At 34.6% G+C, this 26,200-nt stretch overlaps 2 protein-coding genes across 2 annotated transcripts in view; both read right to left on the minus strand.

Moving 5' to 3' along the window:
- The window catches only part of LOC142341766 (uncharacterized), a 553,339-nt gene that overhangs the window by 124,554 nt on the left and 402,585 nt on the right, over positions 1–26,200 (minus strand). The window lies entirely within an intron of this gene.
- LOC142341760 (beta-glucuronidase-like) overlaps positions 1–26,200 on the minus strand; it is a 66,441-nt gene that overhangs the window by 36,650 nt on the left and 3,591 nt on the right. Inside the window, exons 2-8 of the mRNA XM_075392963.1 lie at positions 20,156–20,359; positions 16,183–16,373; positions 10,087–10,250; positions 5,901–6,076; positions 5,724–5,810; positions 2,971–3,120; positions 2,368–2,540 (exon numbers count right to left, since the gene is read on the minus strand). Of these exons, the coding sequence (XP_075249078.1) occupies positions 2,368–2,540; positions 2,971–3,120; positions 5,724–5,810; positions 5,901–6,076; positions 10,087–10,250; positions 16,183–16,373; positions 20,156–20,359 (1,145 nt within the window). The remainder of the gene's footprint in view (positions 1–2,367; positions 2,541–2,970; positions 3,121–5,723; positions 5,811–5,900; positions 6,077–10,086; positions 10,251–16,182; positions 16,374–20,155; positions 20,360–26,200) is intronic.

The following is a 26,200-nucleotide window of genomic DNA, read 5'->3' on the forward strand; positions in this document are numbered from 1 at the left end:
GCTAAACCCACTTATGAGAATTAAAAAAAAAATACTCAAAGCCAAATCATGAAAAAAGCTCTTACAAACAACTTGGACTAAAAAACTGGAACAATTTATCAAATTTTTTATTATTACAAAAGCACAAAAATCCAAAACAAAATCCGTTCCACCAATAGAGTATCTTATCCAGATGCTCGCAAAACAAAAGGCAAGTAATAATAAGCTAAGACACTTGTCTAAGAAACGGAAAAAAAATGAAAAACTGCAAAAAAAATTAAGAAAAACAGTTTTTGCCATTTTTTTGTCACATTTCTGACCAAAAAAGCTTCATATCTACAAAACTGTATCCACTTGTTATCTAGAAATTGCTCAAGTCATACGGGTCGTTTTAAAACCCATTTGCCATACAGTGAAAAAATCATACCGCAAAACCACTTGCTTTTTTGCTCTACTTCCTGTTTCTGCGTGACTAAAATTGTCACTTAAATTTGACTTCTATCATGAAAATATGTAAAAATATTTTAAAAAGCATTGCAAAAAGACTTTGAAACCAACTCCAAGAAGATATTAACATATACCCCCAGCCAATTACTAATCATAAAATGTTTGAGTAGAAACATGAGAAAAACAAAAGCTATTAAAATTTGATAAATAGATCTGAATAAAATTGGTAAAAAAATTGGGACCACAAAATACTACTGGCAAAAACAGGTGCAAAATTTTTTTTTCATTGAATTAATGAATACCAATTAAAAAAAGCATGAACGGTACACACAGATGAAACCGAGAAAAAAAGAGGAAAAATGAATTGTATTTAACAAAATTTCCTACCGAATGCTAAATGCTGCTTCCGATTAATTACTATGAAACAACCCATTAAAAATTTTCTCAACTCAATAAGTGACCTACCCAACGCCTGTCAGAGACATCCTAACAAACAATTAAAAAGCAAACAACAAAAAACTGAAAAAATACAAATTTTTATCATAAAAAATACTATAATGCTACATATACGACACTATGACACTAATTTATATCGAATTGTCCATTCTTAGTAACAATACCCTTTAATTACCTGTCAAAAAATGAACAATAGAAAAAACTATAGGAAAAGGCTCAAAATCAGACAAATAAGACAAAAAATCTTAAAAAGTTCAAAAATGAGCCGAAAATTGAAAAAAAATTTACTCCATATTCCTTAAAAAACACGACTCCAAATCAAAATCAATCAAACCAAAAAAATCAACAAATACATTAAAAACTAACCTGAAGCATAAAAAGACCCCAATTGCTATTAAAAAAAATTGAAGAAGACCGTAAAAAGTGCTCAAGAAAGCCTTCAACAGGGCAAAGCGACAAAATTCGCTCAAAATATTAACTTAAAACCTAATATTTGCTTCGGATAGTAAAAGAAGCTTCCAAACTTCTTTTAGAAACTTATGAGCCCAAATTTGATAAGATAAACACTTTTGGCAAAAACCGCTCTGAAAAAGCCGCTCGTTATCATAAAACATCGCTCGCTTAGCGAAACTCTTTTCGCACTTACTTTTCTCCCTCTCTCTTAGAATACAGCATGATCCAAAACACTCTTTCTGCTCTGCTTTTGACGTTTTTCAACAAATTGACCTAAACACTTGTTTTCATGTGTCGCATTTGGCTTTGCATCTTGTGAATAAAGAAGCCACCGATTTAAAAAAAAATAGACCACTAACTCCTCATCGAGTTTTAAAAAAGACAGCACCCCAATACAATCGATTTTATTGAATTGTAAAAATGGAAAGAACGCCTAAATAATAGCCGGTGAGAGGCTGACGATGGCTAATAAAAATACAGTAAAAAACGTTTAGCTGAACATCAATTCCACAAAAACACTTTTATTCCTTTACTCGTCTTCTTAAGCTTGACAACCCTTAATTGAAAAGCGTGAGGAAGATACCACGTGTTTGAGAAAAGCAATGAGACGCTCTAACATGTTTGTTCTTAAAAATAACTGACGCAGATTTCATTCACTGCATCAGCTGTGAACGTTCACGAGCCATTTCTTTTATTCAGTGCCCTATTTATCCAGGAGTTCAAAACTTTTGCATTCATTTGGAAGGGAGCTATATGTTTCTGCAGAATTAGCATTTCCTCTAAAAATAATTTTTTTAACAAGCTTCAGCAAACTATTGGGAAATATTACATCAACTGATTGTTTAAAAAATACTCTCCACTATATAAGGTTTTAGGAAAATTGGCATGGCATAAATTGGTTGCAGGGTTTCTCTCAAAAGATCTTAATTTTGTCCAAACATTTGTTTCTTGAAAGAAATACAGTTGGTCCTCCAAATGAATTCAAAGTTTTCATTTCCACAATTACAAAGGTGTGCATTTGGAGCTGCTTACTCTATGCCGACTCCTGGGCATTCCCCGATGACCATGATGCCCTGGGAGTCTGCCATTTCCAGGTACTCTTCTGCGTAGGGGTAATGACTGGTGCGGAAAGCATTGGAGTTCAGCCACTTTTGATTTTGAAAGTCGCGACCAATCAGTGCGTAGTCCAGACCTTTGCCTCGTATCTAAAAATAATAGTTGATTCATAAAAAAGAAAAGATTTCTTCTAAATCGAAGGTCTCAAAATTAAAACAAGTTCTGAACTACGCTGATGAACATTTTGCACGGGATGGAAAACTTAATATACATTGAGAACGTAATCATCAGTTAACGGAGTTTTTCATTTAAATCTTTAAAGTTAAGATTTAAAATAAACCAGAACTTTTCGATCTACAACCCCCCCCCCCCCCTGATTAAACATAGCCATCTATAATCGACATGATCATGTCTATATACATGCTATTAATTAGTTGTAATGACTAGTGAAACCTCTTATCAGGGATCGCAGACCCTTATCGCAGAAAGCAAAAAGCGCATTAGTTTTTTTCTTATACGATTATGAATAAATGTTTGTTCACCAGGGGATTATGGGGGATTGAATAAAAGTATACTGACATCAGCGTCCTCGTGTTTGTTGATGCCAGTGAGGTATGTCTTCTTGCCATTGATGAAGAGAGAAGTGTTGCTCCAGGTCACGTGACGGAACCCAAACTTCTGCTCATACACGTCCAGTACTTTCCCACTGTCCGCGCTCAAGATTTCTACCTGAAATTGTAGTTGTAATATTTTTATTTCAACGTCATGTAATGCGGGAAGGAATTATATGTTTGCCTGGCTCTTTTTTAATCTGTAGTTTTTGACCCCCCCCCCCCCCCTAAATATTCATTGGAGAAAGACATGAGTGACAGACATCACTGGAAACCCCTTACAGAGCAGAATGTTTACAAAATAGGGTTTTTGATTTTTGCTTTTGTTGAGATATGTGGGTTTTAAAAAACTGGGTTTTCCTTTAAACAAAATTAGGAAATGTTGAGCAAAACGCTCAATTTCATTAAATTTCTCTAATCTATTTTTGATCAATTCCTGCATATCAAAATCAAACGAAATAGAACTATACACTAAATCCCTTGCAGCATAGGCTAGTTACTCAAAGGATTGCTCGAATATCGTTTATGCCGGGAAGATGAGGGAAAAATTCAACAAAGCAATGAAATTCATCGATAGTCTCATGCCTCAGGGCACATTTCTTCATTTCAAATAAAATGTAAATGCTGATCATCTCTGCGCTGTTCATTTGTTTGCTAAATAATTGAAAACTATTGGTTCAATAGAATATAAAAAACTAATTTCCCCTTATAACTACTTTTTATTATCAACTTAAATATCTACCTTTGCATTTTCCAGCATTTACAAGATTAAGGGAAAACGAGAGACAACAACAATCATTGAACGACCCAGAAACGTGGCGTATCTCGATTATATTGATAGGACTGAAAAAACCTTTTTTGAAATGGACTTTTTGCTGTAAAAATCATTACAAAACCATTTCGTTCATTTATATAAAACGTTACTTCAGACAAAACAAAACAGATGTACCAACCTATTTCTGAATAAAAAATAGCGGTGAATTCAATATAAAAGAAGCAAAAAGTTTTCCGTACCAATATAACTTTTTTAATTCCTTTTTAAAACCAGTTTTTAATCAACATTGGGCCAGTCCAAGAAAAAGGCAGTGTTAATATTTTTTGACAATCCAGCGTTTTATTTCAGACTCAATAGGTGCTCATATAAAATTGACCGGTAAAATACTTTCTGGAAAAATTAACCAATTTTAAACTTCTTTCAACATTGTACTCAAGAAATCTAACAATTTGGCACGGATTTATAATTATAGATTTTTATGTCCCAAAATGTCAACAGAATGTCTATAGACTAATTCAGCGCTGATTTGCTCTGCCACCAATCTCCGGGATAACATCAACGCTCATTTTTGTGTTAATATATATAAATATATATATATATATATATATATATATATATATATATATATTTATATATATTAACACAAAAATGAGCGTTGATGATATCCCGGAGATTGGTGGCAGAGCAAATCAGCGCTGAATTAGTCTAAAGACATTCTGTTTTTCTGTATGCCCAGTACTCTGTTCATGTCGCAACTTACACTGGCTTGTCTTGATTTTAGAATGAAATATACTGCATGAAAAATAATATGTTAAGCCCAACTCCAGCCAAAAAAGTTTGCTTTATACGCGATTCGAACTTCCGCGTGGGTATTTGTAACATTTAATTTGCGTAGCAAGTCGTCATCAGTAAGCTAAATGGGTTTTCTGGTAATTACCCACAACCTAGTTCAATAATACTACAACTATAGAAATTACCAGTTGTAAGCAATAAAAGTATGACATGATGCTCCTCAGATTTAACTTCGGCGCATGAGTAATTTTCAGACTATAAAAAAATAATTTAGCTTGAGCAAACTCTATGACATTAAAACAATCATAATGAAGAAACACTGCACAGAATGATACTTAAAATTTTCTGGCGATGCAATTTTTCAAAACTGAATTGTTTTTACTATTGAAATTTGCTTGTTCAGCGCTGAAATGCTCTGATACTCAAGTCCAGGTTATTTGCTAGATAATTAAGCAAATTTAGGGGTTCAGAGGGGTGGGAACATTATATGCAAATGCACATTAACGAGCCTCTTTGTTTTCAATTATTTTGCTCAACTGGTTATGGGAACAGCAAGCCTTTTTTTTGCTAGTACCGAAAGTTGCGAGAAGCAAGCAACCTGGTCATCGGACTGAAAGAACAAGAGTCCAAACTTTCAGATAAAAGTTGTAAAGGTGAAAGCGACTTGAACGTTTTTAAAGAATAGTACTGATACCATAAAAATATATTCAATTGATTTGGGTTTCATAAAATGTACAAAATAGCTATTCTTGTGCCTAGCAGTATCAAAATAACAATCTATGGAATGCATCGCATTGAACGCTATCATTTCCAACGGCACCAACTCATGCATAAATTAACTGAATAGAAGCTAAGTTCTTATTATTCATATCTCATTTTTCAAGTTATGTATTTTCAATTATTCAGTGATCTTATTAAAGATCCAGTCCAACTTTTAACAAAGATACAATAACGCAAAACTCGGTGAACAAGAATGGGAAGCTGAAATATTGAATATATAGCGACATTAGCATCTAGATACTCCTGATCACAAGAAGCTTTAGAAATAGCTGCAATGACTCTTTGAGTAAACTCCAGCAATCTTCACTTTTTCGAGCTATTCGTTTATCTGCTTGCTTTCAATTTGGTAGAAAATGAGCCATGAGCGTACGTACCTTCCATACATGCATTCTGCCGTAGTCTGAAGTATGAGTGTAAGACCACCAGAGATACCCAGGTTGACCACGGAACACAAGTGAAAACTAAAGCGCATCACAGTAATAAAAACAGATCAACTGTTGTTATTGAAACTAGAACTGATTAAAATGGACAATGAAACTGTTAAACATTACTGTTGCGTCTTTTTGATAGGTTCCGGAAGACACATCAGACTCATAAAGCTGTTGTTGGTCGTACTGACGTCTGATTTCCCCAGACACTAGATTGCCCTTGTCATCAAGCAACTTTGCCTCCACACGGTAAGGCACACTATCCGGTGCTGATATTTGCACCTCTAGAGAGCAGTACCCTACAGGCAAAAACACAAGTGAGGCACACAAAGTAATGTATAGATATAATTTACTAATCCACAGTTAACAGTTTAAAATTACCTGCTCAATTTTTTGCTCAAATTTTTTTATCTATACGGTTCAGGTATATTACCGGCACATTTATCTTGATTCCATATGAAAAAAAAGATGCAGAAAAATTGCCTACAAGTGTGTTGTAGTTTTTGTAGCTTCCAGTCGCCAAACTTCCATCACTATTTCATGAACATTTTTGAAGAAACTGTTGTTACCATTATTTAGGTGCATATGCCAAATCAACGATTCCATTCATCTTTTCCAACCCCCTAATATGGTTTTTTATTAAGCTTATCCAAATTCGGCAACTAAAATCTTTGCCGTGACACAGTTTGTCTTTCAAGGTCCCAAGTTTAACACGTCGATGTGCCCCAATTGACGTGATTTCTGATCAGACCATCTTCGAGCGCACGAAATACAAGCTCTGGAAAATTCTTCGAGCGCATGGAAGTTTCGACCAGGAACTAGAACTAATCTGTTCTGAGGTAACTTTGGTTGGATGGTCTGGATGGTCTGATCAAAGGTGTCTTCGAGAGCACACTACTCTGATCCGAGGCGGTTTTGAATGCACGATAGCCTGATCAGAGGACGTTTCGAAAGCACGGTTGTCTGATCAATTGAGGTTTCGAACGCACAATAGACTGATCAGAGGCCATCTCGAACGCAAGATAGTCTGGTCAATTGAGGTTTCGAATGCACGAAAGTCTTATAAAAAGGACATTTCGAACGTACAGTAGTCTGTTTAATTGAGTTCTCGAACGCACGATAATCTAAAAAAATTCGAATGCTAGATAGTCTTATCAAAGCGCGTTTCGGACGCACGATAGTCTGATCAGAGGACATTTCGAACGCAAGATAGTCTGATCAAAGCACGTTTAGAATGCACAATAGACTGATTAGATGAAACTTCGAACGCAAAGTAGTCTGACCAATTGAGGCTTCGAACGCACAATAATCTGAGCTATTGAGTTTTCGAATTCACAATAGTGTGATCAAACGACGTCTCAAACGCACGATAGTCTGATCAATTGAGGCTTCGAATGCACGACAGTCTGATTAGATGACATTTCGAACCCACAGTTGCCTGATTAATTGAGGTTTCGAGCGTACGATAATCTGATCAGAGGACATTTCCAATTCAATATAGTCTAATCAAGCAACTTTTCGAATGCAAGATAGTCTGATCAAATGACGTCTCACGCGCACGATAGTCTGATCAATTGAGGTTTCGAATGCACGATAGTGTGATCAACAGACGTTTTGAACGCATGATATTCTGATCAGAGGACATTTTCAGCGCAAAATAGTCTGATCAGAGGACGATTCAAACGCAAGATAGTCTGATCAAAGCACGTTTAGAACGCACAATAGACTCATTAGATGAAACTTCGAACGCAAAGTAGTCTGACCAATTGAGGCTTCGAACGCACAATAATCTGAGCTATTGAGTTTTCGAATTCACAATAGTGTGATCAAATGACGTCTCAAACGCACGATAGTCTGATCAATTGAGGCTTCGAATGCACGACAGTCTGATTAGATGACATTTCGAACCCACAGTTGCCTGATTAATTGAGGTTTCGAGCGTACGATAATCTGATCAGAGGACATTTCCAATTCAATATAGTCTAATCAAGCAACTTTTCGAATGCAAGATAGTCTGATCAAATGACGTCTCACGCGCACGATAGTCTGATCAATTGAGGTTTCGAATGCACGATAGTGTGATCAACAGACGTTTTGAACGCATGATATTCTGATCAGAGGACATTTTCAGCGCAAGATAGCCTGATCAGAGGACGATTCTAATGCATGATAGTCTGATCAGAACGCGATTCGAATGCATGATAGTCTAATCAGAGAAAGCTCAACAGCCCACACGATATGGTGCTAGTGAAAATAGTACCCCCTTGAGATCTGCACTGATTTCCGCGAAAAAGAAAAAATACATAAAATTCTCCTCAGTCAGTTTGTTTGTCGGATTTGGTACTTTCACTTAATTGCGCAGAACTAATGCTTTGATAGCTTAGCTGCTTGCCTTGTAGCATAGAATTTTACAGTGCGCTGTTATTTAATATACAAGTCTTTCTGCGACATTTGGTTGTTCTGTATCGCTATAACAGTGAGATCGAAAAACATGATAGAAAGGCCGGTGTAGAATTAACCCCCCAAACAATGTAAGAATGGAAATTGGGGCAATGCGTCCAGAAAATATCCTAATTAATCACACAAAATTAATGTTAAAATTGTTGTGGATGGTTCATGGTGGTAATATGGTGACATCTAAAACTTTACCACATGAATTTACTCTAAAACGCTGCCAGCGGGGGGTAACGAGAGTATTGAAAATAGTTGGTCTGTTTAGGAGTAATTTTTGGACTTTTCAGAATATTTCATTCAAATTTGTTACCTTTTTAATGGGCAGTTTATTGGCCCATTAAAAAGGTGACAATTTTGAATGGAATATTCTGAAAAGTCCAAAAATTACTCCTCCAATTACTTTGATGAGATATGTTTTACCAAATGTTTGATCTCTGCTTTTGCTCACAATTTTGTCAGTTTAAAGGTTAGGTATAAAAGCATAATTTATTCAGCAATGCTTTTCAAAACTTTCAGAAAAAGTGATAAAATAGTGATAAGTAATTCAAAAAATCAATTTTGGAGAGCCTTTTTTGGTTAAATACTTCTTCTGAAAACAGGGTTCAAATCATTAACAGATACCCCAGGCAGTTAAGGTATCAAACAATATCCCTCACCGATTCTCATCTGCAGCTTAATTGTCAAGGCACAGGTTTTACATTTTACACAAAATGATGCATGCATTCATAATACTTCCAGAGATACAGAGTGTTGAACAAGGACGTTTGGTAATTTGCTTTTGCATATAAAGGTCCAGCCCAACTCATTTTCGCACTCTTTGTCAAATTTTTTACGAAGGGAGCACAGATAGAATACGTCTCAAACATAACAAAAATTAATATATGGCTTGGAATCTCAACCTCGATGAGTGCATAAATAAGAACAGACATCATTTATTAAACCAGCATGGACGTGAAATTACTGTGAAAAGCTTAATCCTGGCGGCAGAACATCCAGCCATAAAAAAGGGGGAAACTGTTATTCTAGCCTGACTGGACCAAAGGACTAAACTGGCTTAAAAACAAAAAAAAGCAGAAGAAAACCCAGTAGAGGCCTCGACTTAGGAAAACCGTCCTCAACCGATATTAGCTACACGAAAATTGTCTCGAACAGTATTATGCAGTCTTTGATCAAACTATATTTGACATATAAATTTGGCTCAGCTTTATTATTGGTCCTCAGTTTCGGCTGGAACTAAAAGCATTGTCGTCAACTTTGATCTAAACAGTCTGTCCTCGAACTTGGCTCGACAAAAAAAAATAATGACTTTGATTTTATTGTGAACATAACATATTTCATTATTGAGAACATAAATTCAGCCATTAGTCTTTGCATGAGGCAAAATTAAAATTAATGTGAAAAGTTTAAACAAATGGAAGAAGTGAAATGATTATATCTGCTGCTGTCATTTGACCAACTATAGAGGTTTTGTGGCCCACTTCATGAAGCGCTTCCATGAAGAGATTTTTGTAAATTGAGTCTACTTTTGTAAATTGATGAAAAGAATTTGCCTCGACCTATTTCCGTCTTTCAAAAGAACTGGTCTAATCTTTCACTTATCCTATAAAAGGAAATAACTCGACCCCAAGAAAAGAGTTAGTCTGAAATTTAGCTAGGGTCCTCGACCTTGTGATTAAAGTTGACATTTACTCCCCTTGACGCTATAAGTCCTCTCATAGAGTTGAGGCCTCGACAAGGGAAACCATCGGTCATAAAATTCTTTAACACAGTGAAGAGAGATTGAAAGAATAGAAGTAAAAAAACTAAGAAAATTTGAGCAGACACCCAGACACCCATATATGATTTGTACACTTACATGTATCTTGTGCATCTTGTTTGTCATCCGACTCCGGATACGATTTGATAGTGATGTCATCCACGTGAGCACCACTAGTTGTGTACAACTTCACTGGCCTGTGGATTCCAGCGTAGTTATAGAAGTCAAACTGCCAATTAACCTCTACGAAACCCTCTGGATATCTAAAAATGTCATTAATTATCAACGACTAAATAACACATCTATTATACAACTTTATCATGGTTGAAAGTTTGATCCCTAAAGGAAAAAATAAACCGATAACACTCAGATAACAACCAATAATAGGCAGAGTTTGTAATAATTGAGCTTTAAATTACAACGCATCCGTATGTTGCAACTTTTTCTCTAGTATAACACCACTCGATGAAAGCACAATTGAAACATTTGCAAGCGTGCGGCGACAGCCAGGTAACTTCCTTCAATATAAGTCAAGTTGTTGAACAATAATTTTCGTCAACATTGCAATAATTATTCTAAGATTATAAAAAAAGTCTTCCAAATTCTCGGAAGCTGAGGGAATTGAGGAGTATTATGCATAAAGATGGTCTTTGGGTGCAGTAAACGTTAGTATTTGGAGTATTTAACAAGATTAATCGTCAATCTACATGGACTCACAATGGTTGTTTCATAGTGGAACATTAGCGGATATAATTGAAATACATTTAGCCAGTAATAGCCTTTATTTGAGCGGTACGAATGCGTCTTTTATCCACTAATTAGCCTTGTATTTAAATAGCGTTTCACTGTTATAACTAAACTTTCGCACTGTCTATTTCTGACTTAGAAATTGAACAAAGTTCTACAGTTCTATCTTTCAATTTAGTAATGCAATTTAATAGAGAATAATTAAAGAAAGAATCAGAAAATTTGCTAGAATTCATAAAATCAAAACTGACTCTCAACTGATTATCAGGCTGGTTCTTCGATGTTCCGGTGGTGGTTAATTGTGCAGTTAAGTACCAGAAGTTGTGCTGGTGATTCGTAATTTTTTTTGCTGTTCAAGTTGGGCAAATGCAGGCTTTTGTAGGTTATTGATAATGTTTAGTTATATATACATTTCCGAAACCAAATTTATCCGCATAACTACATTATAAAATACACGACTTCTCTTTACAGTACTTAACAATAATACGAAATCATCTTCATCGAACTTAGAAGGTAAATAATAAGACTGTTCAGTACAAAATATGTTTATCAGTAATCTGTTAGTCAGCGGTTATTTTCAATAAACAAACAAATAACAGTTCAAGTTCTAGATGGAAATACAGAATAAATATTGCCTTGAAAAATATTCAGTTACAAACCAAATTAAACCAATTAATTAACGATATTTAGAGCTTTATTCAGGGAAAGCTTCATGTAACTATGAGGCACGAATTAGAGGCGTGACCCTACCAGATGTAATGCAGATTTTCCATGAAAATTTTGAGAGTGAACTGGGTTTCACATTATTGTCTCTAGAGTATACATATTCTGCAGTGTATCAGTCAACACACGCGTTTCTGTTGAAGCCACCCAAATTGTTTTTTTTTAAAAAAAGATTTAGCAAAAGCATTAAGACTAAAGACTGTCAAAAGATTTAAAGGCGGGAAATAACGTTAAGACAAGATTAAGCATAGGTTTAAGAACAGGATCAGGGGAAATATGAGCAGAGGTTGAAGAGCTGTTAAAGGCTTTTACTGGAAATGAGACAGCTAAAACTTAGTGCAGGTTAACGCATAAAGAAGATGTTGGAATTAGCACCGAAAAAGCCATTTAAAATAAGACAGGGAAATGGATGAAAGGCACTAAACGTGAATAATCATATATAAGTTGCAGGGTTAAATAAAATGAAAGGTTTAAAGAAACAGTGTTAATATCTTAATGGTGAAAACAAGACTTACAGGTAAACTTTATGGAAAAATTTCAGACGTCCAGGAAATCAAAATTGCACTTTTCATAGGGTCTCAAGAGCCCTGGTTCTCATCATCTTCTGTGTAGAATCCTTCTATTCTGTTTGGTGACAAAGTTGATATGGCTGGGAGTGAGTGTCTTCTTTGTGATTGTCTTTTCAGGATTCTCATGTATTCTGTCGAATTAACATGGAGGTATTTTCAGCTCTTTTAGATTGGCCACATCTGCTTTGAGATGCTTTGGCACTGTAATATCCGGGTTTAAGGCTACATTTGTTCCATTTAGCTTCCTGAGGTTTGATAGCATGCGTCGTACACAGGCTACTTTCCGTTATAAATACAAGACGAGGAAAGGTATAGCTAAATTTTTGATAAAAAACAATGATCGCAAGGGCGACAGATATCTTTATTGATAGATAGGATTCAAATTTAATGATAAAGTCTACCTTAAATATCTTTATTTTGACGGTACTCGGTTTTGCTATTTCAAGTGAATCTATTGATAAATTTTTGCTGGAATAAATGAAATCAGTCTTCACTTTCCTTAATAAGCGAAGGTTTGATTCAAAACTGGATTCAAATTTTTGTAACCCATCCATTTTCCGGACTGAAAACATTACATGTTCAAGTGGACCAGGTAACTTTACATTTATGCTTTTGTTGGAAGAAGCAGACAACTTTTCAAATCAACTCTAACTTTGATGTAGTCTCTAAACATGGTATCTGATGGTCACATTTTAAAAAGATTAAAAATATAATACAACTTCTGTGAGGGATGTTGATTTGTCGGCTACTTTTCTCGAAACCAATCGAACTAATTAAAAAATCACTAAAGGCTGATGCTTAAATACAAGGTCCTGCGCTCGTTCTGGGTTTGGTAACAAAACATTCTCTCTGTCACATAGCTCAACAAAAAATTGAAGGTTACTAGGTACGACGAGAATCACAGTCAAAGGACTCCATCAGCGTGGACTCCATCGTTTATTGACCAATGTCAGTAAAAGATCGTTTTCTGCTGTTGAAATCTTTTGTACAACCTTTCAATCATGGTACGAAAGAATGTCAGTGATGAGTATTGCCGCAATTAAACAATCTGGGGCATTTTTTGACTATCATGGACTGAGTGATTGTTCCAAATCAAAGATTTACGTGATACTAGGGGAATAAAGAGGCGCTTGTCAGGTAAATACTGAATGGCATTAATAACAACAATACAAAATGAATGTAATGCTGCTCCATAAACTTTAATGTTTACATAACGTGCGAAAAGTAACTAAACGACTGTATCAAAACTAAACTTCAGCTATTGTTGTGAAACTTGCATCTGGAAGCAAATTCGTATTTCATTAATGTTATTATCTTGATTACAAGTTATTTTTCTACCAAGTTCCAGTTTCATTTCTGATTTTCTTGCATTTCGTTCTCTATTTTATAAACTTTTGCAAGCTCGTCGGCAACTTGGAAAAACTTTGCATCGGTTTGGGTGGTAGTTTCCATGAGATAGTTTGAGGGCTATTGAAACTGCTGGGTAATCGATTGATGTTTTCAGATTTCAGAGACTTTCGCTCAAAAGAACCAAGAATTCCTGTTATTCCTATGCATTCTTCAATGCTAAGAGACTCCTGGGTCGAATAATCTAATTCCAGCTTCAGCTATTGCAAGAGGGGAGGCTCTCTTTTTTGAATTTTGATGTTGCTTTCGACTCTGCTAAGGAGTTGTTCGGTCTCGTTTCATACTTTTTGCTCTTCAAATTCGGCTTCTACCGTTTCCTTTAGGATATTTCGGTAGAGGCAATCAAAACAGAATAAGTCAGTTTTATTGATGTAGGTTTTGGTCAACACTTCGTTACAAAAACAGTCAGCGTAATTCCTTTTGATGTCATTCCGCATAGTAAAGTCTCTTCTCGTCGAATTGTAAAGTTATATCGAGGGAATGGTACCGAAAACTCAACATTTATGAACCGGTCCGTTATATAGATTTTTGACTCCTTATGGAGGATAACTCATTGAGCCCGATTTTCTTCATTATCGATTGGGTTCTCAAAATTGATCCGAAGAGGAAGAAATACTGTGAAAAAATTAATCATTTCAGGAAATTCTTCTGATTGTGTTTCGGATCTAGATGTTCAAATGGTCTTTACTATGTTTTGTGTTGTTTATTTGCCCACTTATTTGGTATACTCAGAATTTTGGTTCTTTGTTTTTCAATATGGTTTTATTATGAAGTGTTTTAGGTGTACTCTGTTTAAATTGGTTTGTGACGCGAGTATTTATTATTATTACGCATTTTGGTGTTGGTTTGAGTGTATGGTTTCGGGAGGGATCCATAGTTACGGGTAAAGTGGCTGGGGGTCGAATTTTGAAGTGTTGAATTGTTTAATCAAATTTTCAAGATAATACTGGTTGAGTACTTTTGACAGTCCCCAATTTTGGCAATTGATTTGCAGAAAGAACGTAGCTGAGCGGTATGTAACTCGTTTAACTTAAACTAGGGATCGTGCTGCTCACAGTACAATTAATAGTGGTAATGTCCGAGGGAGAGCGCCGGTGAGAGTTGACTAGTTTCAGCTGAATTTACAGCTCAATTTTTCGTAACTTCATATTTAGGTGATTGATCTGGTAAACTTGTTCTAAATTTCTTCGATACTAAAGGCTTTTGACTGTTGGAAAGATAATTTTAGTGCAGAAATTCAAATTTTTCTGTCAAATACTGATTGAAGTCTGTGTCTATGAGTACTAGTCACTTTTCCTCGTTTCTGTTAACAACTGGATGAGATATAAACCAGTATGAGGCCGTACTTGAGAAATTTCAATTTTAATTTTGTTGAGATTTCGCCAAATTTATACACTGTGTCAGGTTGTAATTATATAAAATTTTCATTTCATTAGTTCTTGAGCTATTTTGGTGTAGTCCAGTTGGTAGAGATTGATGAGGAACAACTCTGCCGCAAAATCGGGTTCAGTGACATTTTTGTTAGGTTTGTGTGCGTGTTAGTGAAAAGCAAAACAATGTAAAATTTCAGGTGCTTGTAGTTATCACATTACTAAAAGGTTCCAATCGGGCTTAAATCTAACGCGTGGCCTGCAGCGCAAAAATTGTCAATTTAAGAGTTTTTCACAGATCTATTATTAATTTTATGCTCTGAACCTGGCTATTTCTCGGAATTGTCAAACATGAGGTGAAATTTTATGCAACTGTTCATATGCTATTAGTTTTGAATGGTCAAAATGAACTTCTGTGGTTCTGATATAATGTTATTGTTTGAATTATAGTGTTTGGAGCTACCAATCGGGTCATACAATCGTTTCTTTTAAACAGAGCTGATATTCAAGCATGATTTCTCCCATAATAGAACTTTTGAAGACATGTACTCAACAGGAATCGTTGTATTGGCCAAAATTAGGAGCCTTCAGTTAGTAATGGTGCCTGTATCTAATGGGAGTATCACTTTTATGGTTTTGAATGTATTTCAGACAAATATTTTTGGTTGTTTTATCGGAAAATTTGAATATTTTAGTGTCTGATTTCAACAATTTTTTTGTAAATATGATAATATGCCTTGAAGATGGTTAAATTTTGGCAAAATTTGTGCATATTATTTGTTCATATTTGCGACTACCATGATTGCAGTAGCTAATGGTATAGTTTGGTGCATCAATTGAGGCTTTCTGAGTTTTTAAACGTATTTTAGTGCTGTACCAATCTATCCCGTTATGATAGGAAGGCTGATTAGAGCGAAAGAGGCTGAAAAATATTTTGCGCCAAACTACGTTTTCAAAATATATGATTAGAACGAGTATGTTCAACTTATTATAAATTCTTTGGCTGGACGTTTCTCTGCCTACAGGAAAACATTTTTTGAACGTTAAATTCAAGATGTATTTCCTGGCTGCCTCTGGAGTCAAAAACAATTTTTTTTGAACGCTTTTTTGCGAAATTAAATGCAGCTTATTTTATCTACATCTATTCAATATTTTGTACACTTTCCCTACATTAATATGTTTTTAAAAAACTGTTCTGAAAACTGTTTTAAATATGTTTTTATGAAGTCAATATCAAAGAGTCTATGTAAAATTCTGCTTGTAGGGGGCAAACACTGGCAGGACCATTATAATAACTAAAAATTTTGTACGAGTGCAACAGAAAAGAATTCAGATCTGTCAAAGTTAACAAAACAAAAACTACAACACTGTATTCTAACATGAAGTGGGTATTATTGCTTTTGTAGTTGTATGCTGCGGGCGGGACTGTGGTAGCATTCAAAGTGTTGTTCAGAGCCACTGTTAATCTGTTCATGCGGCTGCTGTCATTCGTGATCAGATATTGACCAATTTCTGCCTCAAATGGAAGGTGGCCAATCGAATGCTCTGTCAGGTATTCTCCATTGATATACTTAAACCAAAGAACAAAGTTAAAATATAACAAAATTGTATTAAAAATATCTAAATATTAATTCAAGCAAAATTTGCATCGATTACAGAGAATAACGAGTTATAATAGATAAAAGTTAACGGATAATTACATATAAATCTGATTTTTAAAGATAACTCACATAGCTTACTATAATTGGGCTAAGTTTCAGAATTTTAATAAAATCGGTTGCCATTAAAAAACATATTTTTTCCCGATTGTACAAGTATAACCTTCATATATGCAAAAGACATTTGCGTAAGATATGACAATATTACGGTGTTAACATTGAATCAATCAGAGAAACATAACCGGAAGCGGTAACAGACCTACTTGACCTTCAATGGAATTGAGAATAGAAAAGAATAACGATAGATATCTTGTTCTCTAAGGATTAGACTGGAGTTTAATAATAGCTTTTTGAAATATGCAGCAATAAACTCTTAGAATAGAAATGTTAGAACAAGATGTTGGAAACGCAACATTCAACAACACGAATCCTCGGAATTAGAGCACACAAGTTTACAACACCGTTTAGTAAATGGAATGATATGTAAACATTTTGAAAAAATTAATTGAGTTCACAATTCATTTTCTGAAAGTCGAAAATTTATCACACAAAAGACTTAAAAACTGTTTACAAAACTGAAATACAAGAGCAACAAATGATGCTATGCACACAAAGTCAACTGCAAGGCAGTAGAAGTCACTGAAAAAGAAGAAGTCAAATGGTTACAAGAATCATCAGCGGAGAACACAAATTAAACAAAAACATGGCAGGTCAAGACATTAACAAATCCAAAGATTTGAAAGAGATACTTAGAACTACTCTATGTGACCAGCAGATCAACTGAACAATGCCAGCCAAAAAGATAAACAGTCGCAAAAGTTGAGTATTTAAAATACAGTCGCAAAAAACTGAGTATTTAAAAATTGCCAAAACATTTGATGCTTTAACACCGAAGGCAAAATTTGATCCATTTACATATACCCACAAAAGCCTTGAAAGGGGTTTAATAGCCACTGAAGATTAAAAATAAGAGGAATATTACAAATACTTAAATATTATTGAAAGTTTCTAAATTTCAAATAGTAACTTGATCAGAACCATTTTCTGTATCACGAAGTTGTCCAGCTACCCAAAAGACCAACAAGACCTAAAAAAACTCATTGAATTTTCAGGGTCAATAAACTCAAAAAATAACAAAAATTTTGAAAACCATAGCAAACTTCATTTAAATGTTGCCAAAATTCGTCATATTAATATCTTCAGAACTATTTCGTTGTCTCCAGAAACTATCCAGTAAACCCAGTTCGAGCCTAAAAAATTTCGCTTACCCATAAATATCGACAAAGCTCGGAGTATATTAATTACGTTCAGAAAACTTGAATAATACCTAAACTCTTAAAAATTGCGGAAAATCTTAAATCAATTGTTTTAAAACCGTTAAAATTGCACAATTTGGACTCAAAATTCCTAAAAATAATCTTTTAACCTTGGATTACGGAAACTTAATGCCCACTGGTCGTTACCTGCTCATCCCCTATTGAAAGACCAAAGTAATGGAAAAACGTGTAAAAACAAAAGAACAGAGCAGCAATACAATTCAATTTCTTGGGATTGTAGAACACATTGCCGAAGATGTCCTGACAAACTTATTTCTTGATTAAAATAATTGAATAACTAATAACCTGGCAACAAACCTTATTTCAAAGGCCAGCCTACGATGACTAATAAAACACATGACCCCCCAATCAAAAATCAGAGCAGAGAGACAAATTTTTTAAAAGATTTTTTTTCTACCATTTCTTTGACGTCAAGCTAATTAAAACAAACAATAATAAACTAAAATCGGCGAACACATAATTTCCTTTAGTAATTGCACTAAGGAACAGAGTGGCCAAAATACAAACAAGCGAAAGTATTATTCACAGCAATTCAAAACAAATAGCTTCTGAGCAAGAAAACTATTAGCTGCAAAAATAAGTAAATTAAATGCATCAAACTTTGTTGTAGAGGACCAGTGGAATTAATAAATATTGAGACTAAGAGACAAGACCATAAACACAACAAATCAGGGAATAACTTATTTAGAAAATGTTTTTTCTAAGCACAGTGCCAAAATCATATCAAAATTAACAAAAAACTAAAATATTAAACAGGTTAGGTTTCGGTTTTCAAAAACAAGTGGGACTGTCATTGAAGAGACTAAATGCCAAGTCGACAACATAGCCGCCAGATTGCCGGAAAATAGCCGCCGTTGACGCGCTTGATGCACATCGGGATTGAAACAGAAAATGACAAAAAAAGATAAATTAACCAAATTTTTAATTTTTTTAGTGTCAAAAAGTGTTCTAATTCGGCGTGCAGTTTCGGTTGAATTCTAAAACTACACTTAATTCAGCTTCTAAACTGAAAGATAATAAGCCTAATACCAATGTCAGCTAGCAAACACTCTAATGAACTTTGCTAACCTAATTCTCAATGACCGGTCTTTATCGGTTTACCCCGTCTCTTTTGATTTTGCTCTTTTGATCTTGACTGTATTCACTATCTTGCGTAATTCATTGAGTGAACGGATTTAAAAACCATTCAGTTGAAACAGTGAGTGAGGTAAGTCAGAAGTCAAACGTGACTTATGAAAAACGAAAAACGTGATCAAAAGGTAGAGCGATTTTTTTAAAAAAAAAACGGAGAGTGCCTAAATAATAGCCGTTTGAGAGGCTGACGGCGGCTATTAAAAAACAAAAAAAATGAAGGCAAAAATAAAAAAAATTATTGAATGATAAAACCCATTGTCAAAGTTAAAACTTTTCCTGTCGACAGAAAACAAGCATTAAATAGGTTTAGTGTTTATGTGTTAAAATCCCATTGAACGCGGCCTTATTGACACTAATGATGAGACAAAAAGAACAAAAACGTGCAAAATTCAAAAGTTTACTATTATTTTATGACAAACATAGGGATTAAGTCATAAAAACCAAAAACTACCAACTGGAATTATTCAATAGTTTTGTTTATGTCTCCTTAGCAAGCCAGTGGGACCTGTAATTTTTGAGACTAAGCATTAAGAATTTTTGAGACTAATTTTTGAGACTAAACATAATGATCAAGTCAAAGAGACGATAAGCTATCAAGCTGAAATACTAAATAGGTTTGCTTGTGCCACATTAGAGATCCCATATGATTTATAATTAATGATTGTAAGTGCTAATAAGACACAGACAATAAAACACACCTAAAACGTTCACTTGTATTTTATGAAGACAGATTCGTGTGAGAAAGTTTCAAGCTATAAACAGTTTCCTTTCTCGCTCTCGTTTGTACTCTGACCAAAATCACTACTACTACTATTTGACTTCTCATTGATATCAAAATGTCGAAAATGTGTGAACAGATTCAATACCCCCAATTGAAAAATCAGCGCACCAATACAATCCAAATCCTTAAGATGAGATCATAATATCTTTGATATCGCGGCTATCAATAAATTTTAATTTCATTAACTAAAGCACATAACAAGCTCTAAATGCTCTCTGGCGGTGAATTTGGGGTCTAGGAAATAAACCCTAGCGGAAAAAACCAACGCCAAAATTGAATTTTGGCTGCGATATTTTATATAAAGTGCCAGTGGCCGCTAAGGAATGGCCCTGACCCGCCAGCAAGTGGGGGGTTTATTTCCGCAGGTCTAATTTTCTTATCTTAAATTGGCGGGCGGCGGGTTTCGAAACGAGTGCTCTATGAAATGAGAAGAATAACTCACCACCATTGCGTAATAATGTGCACTTTCGAACCGAACAAAAATCTGTCGCTCACTCGGATCATATTGCCCGGATCCATTGAGCCAGAGAGTGGGTGTAGTGAACTGGGTCTCGTACCACACCCAGCCCAGATGATCCTTTAATTTAGCATCTGTGGTGATGTCGTTGAAAGAAGCGGGAACTGGCATTGGAATCGTGTCTCCATGCTGAAATTTCTTCATAAAATAATTTTATATAAAAACAAATTTGAGGCTAAATTTTGAGTGAACTTTGCAGGATGTGGATGATTCCAGAAGCTAAATTGCAGAATTTAAACACGAAAACAACAAAACCTTTAAACACTAAATGGTAACTTAATGCTTTACGTCTCCGCCAATTTATTTCATCTGAGTACGAAACGCGTTGGTACTAAGCTTTATTTAAGCTTCATTTGAGAGCCACTTAGAACTATCTTTATTGCTGCTCAGCGATGAGACACCAAAAACGACAGCAAAAATGTAGCAAAACTTAAAAAAATCACTAACATTAAGTCCAATAACAATTCGCAACCCTATTAGTAAGTCCAAACGTGCAGCTATACAATATTATATCACCGGTATTCCCATTTAAAAGCCTTGACGAAAAAAGATCAATCGACAAAACACTGGCAACAGAAGTCAAATTACCACACTTTGACAAACAAACAGTGTTCTGTCTTTAAGTTCAAAATGAAAACTGCGCGCCATAAGAACCACTAGTTTTGCCCTCTCTAGACTAGTTCGGTTTGATTAGAATAGCGATCCATTCGGACTCCAAATTTTAGAAAAAGGCAGACACCTGATACAAATCAAACTCTTTGAAATTTAAAAAAGGAAGTCCAATAATAGCTTCACTCAGACATCGCAGTTATTGAAAAAGTCTTCAAAATTGCACGCAATCAGCATTGAAAAAGACAACTGTTCACATTGCCACATTAAATTCACAACAAAAGCAAAAAAAATACCGAAGTAAGTTAAACGAATTGCTGTCAAACGACTGGCGGTAGCACTATTAAATTTCAATCTGCTGGCAGCAGTTTAAGGGGTCGTATTAGTTTAATGGTATGATTAGAGCGTATTATAGACAACTACTCCGATTTAGAGTTCCAAAATTAAACCAATTTTTCGCACTTCTGATAACACTTTAAATAGTAAACAGTCGCCAATTACGTCATCGGCCTAAATTCAGAATGAGAGCATTCAGACCGAAAACGAAACCCCTTCATTCTAAAGATTCTGAAAAAGAGGAGATTCTAAAAATAGCCAGGCTAACATTTTGTATTTAAAAAGACCATTTCAGTTGAATTAGTTTTTCAAGCAGTTTTTCAGCTTAAAACAACCGACTAACGTCGGGCGAATTGCTCTCAAACGACGGGCGAGCAGTTGGCTTTGTCAGCAGCTAACCATGGTTTAGTCACCTCTGGGCGCTATCTCTTATTCCGTTTCTGCAGACGAAAGTCAAAAGGGTAGACGAAAAACCGGCCGAGCGAAAAACTGCATAAAAGAGACAAACAGGATTAATATACTTGCTACAAATTGCTTTTGAAAGCAATTAAAAATTATTTCATAAAGAGTGCCTGTTAAGTCATTTATGATAAAAATATTTCTAGTATAACTCATTGTTAATGAGATGATGACATTACAGCAGCTGAAGTGCGGCATCAACAAAGAGAGAGAGAGAGAGAGAGAGAGAGAGATAGAGAGCGGGATAGAGTGAGACAGAGAGAGAGAGAGAGAGATAAAACGTGAACTAGAAAGAGAAGGAAAGGAACCCTAACCGACAGAGAGAGAAAGAGATAGGAATATTTTCCTAGAGGAGATTCGACTCCGCAACTTCTATTTTTGTAGCCTTGTAAAATTCATATAGAAAAAAACTGAAAAAGGCAGAACTAAAAAAAGAGTTCAACTTCACAGTAAAACAAAAATCAAAACCATTCTTTGTTTCGAAAATTCTTTCAAGTAATCCGTCTCCGAGACTTGAACAATTTCGAGACTTGAATAATTGTCGTTAAACTCAGAAAAGGACAAAAATAATTAAAAATTTTGAAAAAAAACTGCAAATTTTAAGATAATCTTGCTAATATTCAAGATTATACCTTAAGAACGATTTCATTGTTTCAGGAGACTATCCGATATCCCCGTTTCAAGCTTGAGATAGTTTCACAGGCTGATAAAGCTCCATACACTTGGAAAATAAAAGCTTTCCAAAAATTTAAAAAGTTGAAATTTTATCCAAAAATTACCAAAACTGGAGTCATAAAATTTTCTTTCATCACCATCCCATTTACTATAGAAACTATGCAGCAGCTTACTATCGAACCTTGGAGGAGGTGCCATGGCCCTGGTGCTGTAAAAATTCAAAAACATGAAAAAACTTCAATTGTTTTAAAAAATTGCTTAAATTCGTGATATTAAAATCTTGAAGAACATTCCATTAAATCTATAAACTCTGCAGTAACATATTATTAAACCCTAGAGGAAGTTGCATGGTTCTAAAGGCTAAACAAACCTTAAAAAATTACAAAATTTCAAAAAAAAAACAAAAAAATGCTTAACTTAAAGCTTTTTGAAAAAAAAACAGCTAAAACTGATATTAAAAAATTGAAAAATAATTCATGACCAACAAAAATTCTCTAGTAATTTGTTATCAAACCCTAACTGAGGTTTTCTGACCCTAGAAGCTCAAAAAAATTTTCGCACTTCTGATAACACTTTTATTAGTAAATTGTCGCCAATTACGTCATCGGCCTAAATTTAGAATGAGAGCATTCAGACCAGAAAAGAAACCCTTTCATTCTAAAGATTCTGAAAAATAGGAGATTCTAAAAATAGCAAGGCTAACATTTTGTATTTAAAAAGACCATTTCAGTTGAATTAGTTTTTCAAGCAGTTTTTCAGCTTAAAACAACCGACTAACGTCGGGCGAATTGCTCTCAAACGACGGGCGAGCAGTTGGCTTCGTCAGCAGCTAACCATGGTTTAGTCACCTCTGGGCGCTATCTCTTATTCCGTTTCTGCAGACAAAAGTCAAATGGGTAGACGAAAAATCGGCCGAGCGAAAAACTGCATAAAAGAGACAAACAGGATTAATATACTTGCTACAAATTGTTTTTGAGAGCAATTAAAAATTATTTCATAAAGAGTGCCTGTTAAGTCATTTATGATAAAAATATTTCTAGTATAACTCATTGTTAATGAGATGATGACATTACAGCAGCTGAAGTGCGGCATCAACAAAGAGAGAGAGAGAGAGAGAGAGAGAGAGAGAGAGCGGGATAGAGTGAGACAGAGAGAGAGAGAGAGAGAGAGAGAGAGAGCGGGATAGAGTGAGACAGAGACAGAAAGAGAGAGAGAGATAAACTTCTATTTTTGTAGCCTTGTTAGTAAAATTCATATAGAAAAAACATGAAAAAGGCAAAATTAAAAAAAGAGTTCAACTTCACAGTAAAACAAAAATCAAAACCATTCTTTGTTTCGAAAATTCTTTCAAGTAATCCGTCTCCGAGACTTGAACAATTTCGAGACTTGAATAATTGTCGTTAAACTCAGAAAAGGACAAAAATAATTAAAAATTTTGAAAAAAAAAAATGCAAATTTTAAGATAATCTTGCTAATATTCAAGATTATACCTTAAGAACGATTTCATTGTTTCAGGAGACTATCTGATATCCCCGTTTCAAGCTTGAAATAGTTTCACAGGCTGATAAAGCTCCATACACTTGGAACATAAAAGCTTTCCAAAAATTTAAAAAGTTGAAATTTTATCCAAAAATTACCAAAACTGGAGTCATAAAATTTTTTCTTTCATCACCATCCCATTAACTATAGAAACTATGCAGCAGCTTACTATCGAACCTTGGAGGAGGTTCCATGGCCCTGGTGCTGTAAAAATTCAAAAACATGAAAAAACTTCAATTATTTTAAAAAATTGCTTAAATTCGTGATATTAAAATCTTGAAGAACATTCCATTAAATCTATAAACTCTGCAGTAACATATTATTAAACCCTAGAGGAAGTTGCATGGTTCTAAAGGCTAAACAAACCTTAAAAAATTACAAAATTTCAAAAAAAAACAAAAAAATGCTTAACTTAAAGCTTTTTGAAAAAAAAACAGCTAAAACTGATATTAAAAAATTGAAAAATAATTCATGACCAACAAAAATTCTCTAGTAATTTGTTATCAAACCCTAACTGAGGTTTTCTGACCCTAGAAGCTCAAAAAATTTTTTGCACTTCTGATAACACTTTTATTAGTAAATTGTCGCCAATTACGTCATCGGCCTAAATTTAGAATGAGAGCATTCAGACCAGAAAAGAAACCCCTTCATTCTAAAGATTCTGAACAATAGGAGATTCTAAAAATAGCCACGCTAACATTTTGTATTTAAAAAGACCATTTCAGTTGAATTAGTTTTTCAAGCAGTTTTTTAGCTTAAAACAGACGAAAGTCCAATGGGTAGACGAAAAATCGGCCGAGCGAAAAACTGCATAAAAGAGACAAACAGGATTAATATACTTGCTACAAATTGCTTGAGAGCAATTAAAAATTATTTCATAAAGAGCGCCTGTTAAGTCAATTATGATAAATAAATTTCTAGTTTAACTCATTATTACTGAGATGATGACAGAGATGATGACATTACGCCACATAACAGCAGCTGAAGTGCGGCATCAACAAAGAGAGAGAGAGAGCGGGATAGAGTGAGACAGAGAGAGAAAGAGAGAAGATAAAACGTGAACTAGAAAGAGAAGGAAAGGATCCCTAACGGACAGAGAGAGAAAGAGATAGGAATAGTTTCCTAGAGGAGATTCGACTCTGCAACTTCTATTTTTGTAGCCTTGTTAGTAAATATCATATAGAAAAAAAATGAAAAAGGCAAAACTAAAAAAAAAGGTCAACTTCACAGTAAAACAAAGTTCAAAACCATTCTTTGTTTGGAAAGTTCTTTCAAGTAACCCGTCTCCGACACTTGAACAATTTCGAGACTTGAATAATTGTCGTTAAACTCAGAAAAGGACAAAAACAGTTAAAATTTTTTGAAAAAATTGCAAATTTTAAAATAATCTTGCTAATATTCAAGATTATATCTTAAGAATGGTTTCAATGTTTCAGGCTTCGTCAGCAGCTAACCATGGTTTAGTCACCTCTGGGCGCTATCTCTTATTCCGTTTCTGCAGACGAAAGTCAAATGGGTAGACGAAAAATCGGCCGAGCGAAATACTGCATAAAAGAGACAAACAGGATTAATACACTTGCTACAAATTGCTTGAGAGCAATTAAAAATTATTTCATAAAAAGCGCCTGTTAAGTCATTTATGATAAAAATAATTCTAGTATAACTCATTATTAATGAGATGATGACAGAGATGATGACATTACGAAACATAACAGCAGCTCAAGTGCGGCATCAACAAGGAGAGAGAGAGCGCGGGATAGAGTGAGACAGAGAGAGAAAGAGAGAGAGATAAACTTCTATTTTTGTAGCCTTGTTAGTAAAATTCATATAGAAAAAACATGAAAAAGGCAAAATTAAAAAAAGAGTTCAACTTCACAGTAAAACAAAGTTCAAAACCATTCTTTGTTTGGAAAGTTCTTTCAAGTAACGCGTCTCCGACACTTGAACAATTTCGAGACTTGAATAATTGTCGTTAAACTCAGAAAAGGACAAAAACAGTTTAAATTTTTTGAAAAAAATTGCAAATTTTAAAATAATCTTGCTAATATTCAAGATTATATCTTAAGAATGGTTTCAATGTTTCAGGCTTCGTCAGCAGCTAACCATGGTTTAGTCATCTCTGGGCGCTATCTCTTATTCCGTTTCTGCAGACGAAAGTCAAATGGGTAGACGAAAAATCGGCCGAGCGAAAAACTGCATAAAAGAGACAACCAGGATTAATACACTTGCTACACATTGCTTGAGAGCAATTAAAAATTATTTCATAAAAAGCGCCTGTTAAGTCATTTATGATAAAAAAATTTCTAGTATAACTCATTATTAATGAGATGATGACAGAGATGATGACATTAC

Source organism: Convolutriloba macropyga, chromosome 6, assembly GCF_964194025.1.
Source record: "Convolutriloba macropyga chromosome 6, txConMacr16.3, whole genome shotgun sequence".
NCBI classification, from domain to species: domain Eukaryota; kingdom Metazoa; phylum Xenacoelomorpha; order Acoela; family Convolutidae; genus Convolutriloba; species Convolutriloba macropyga.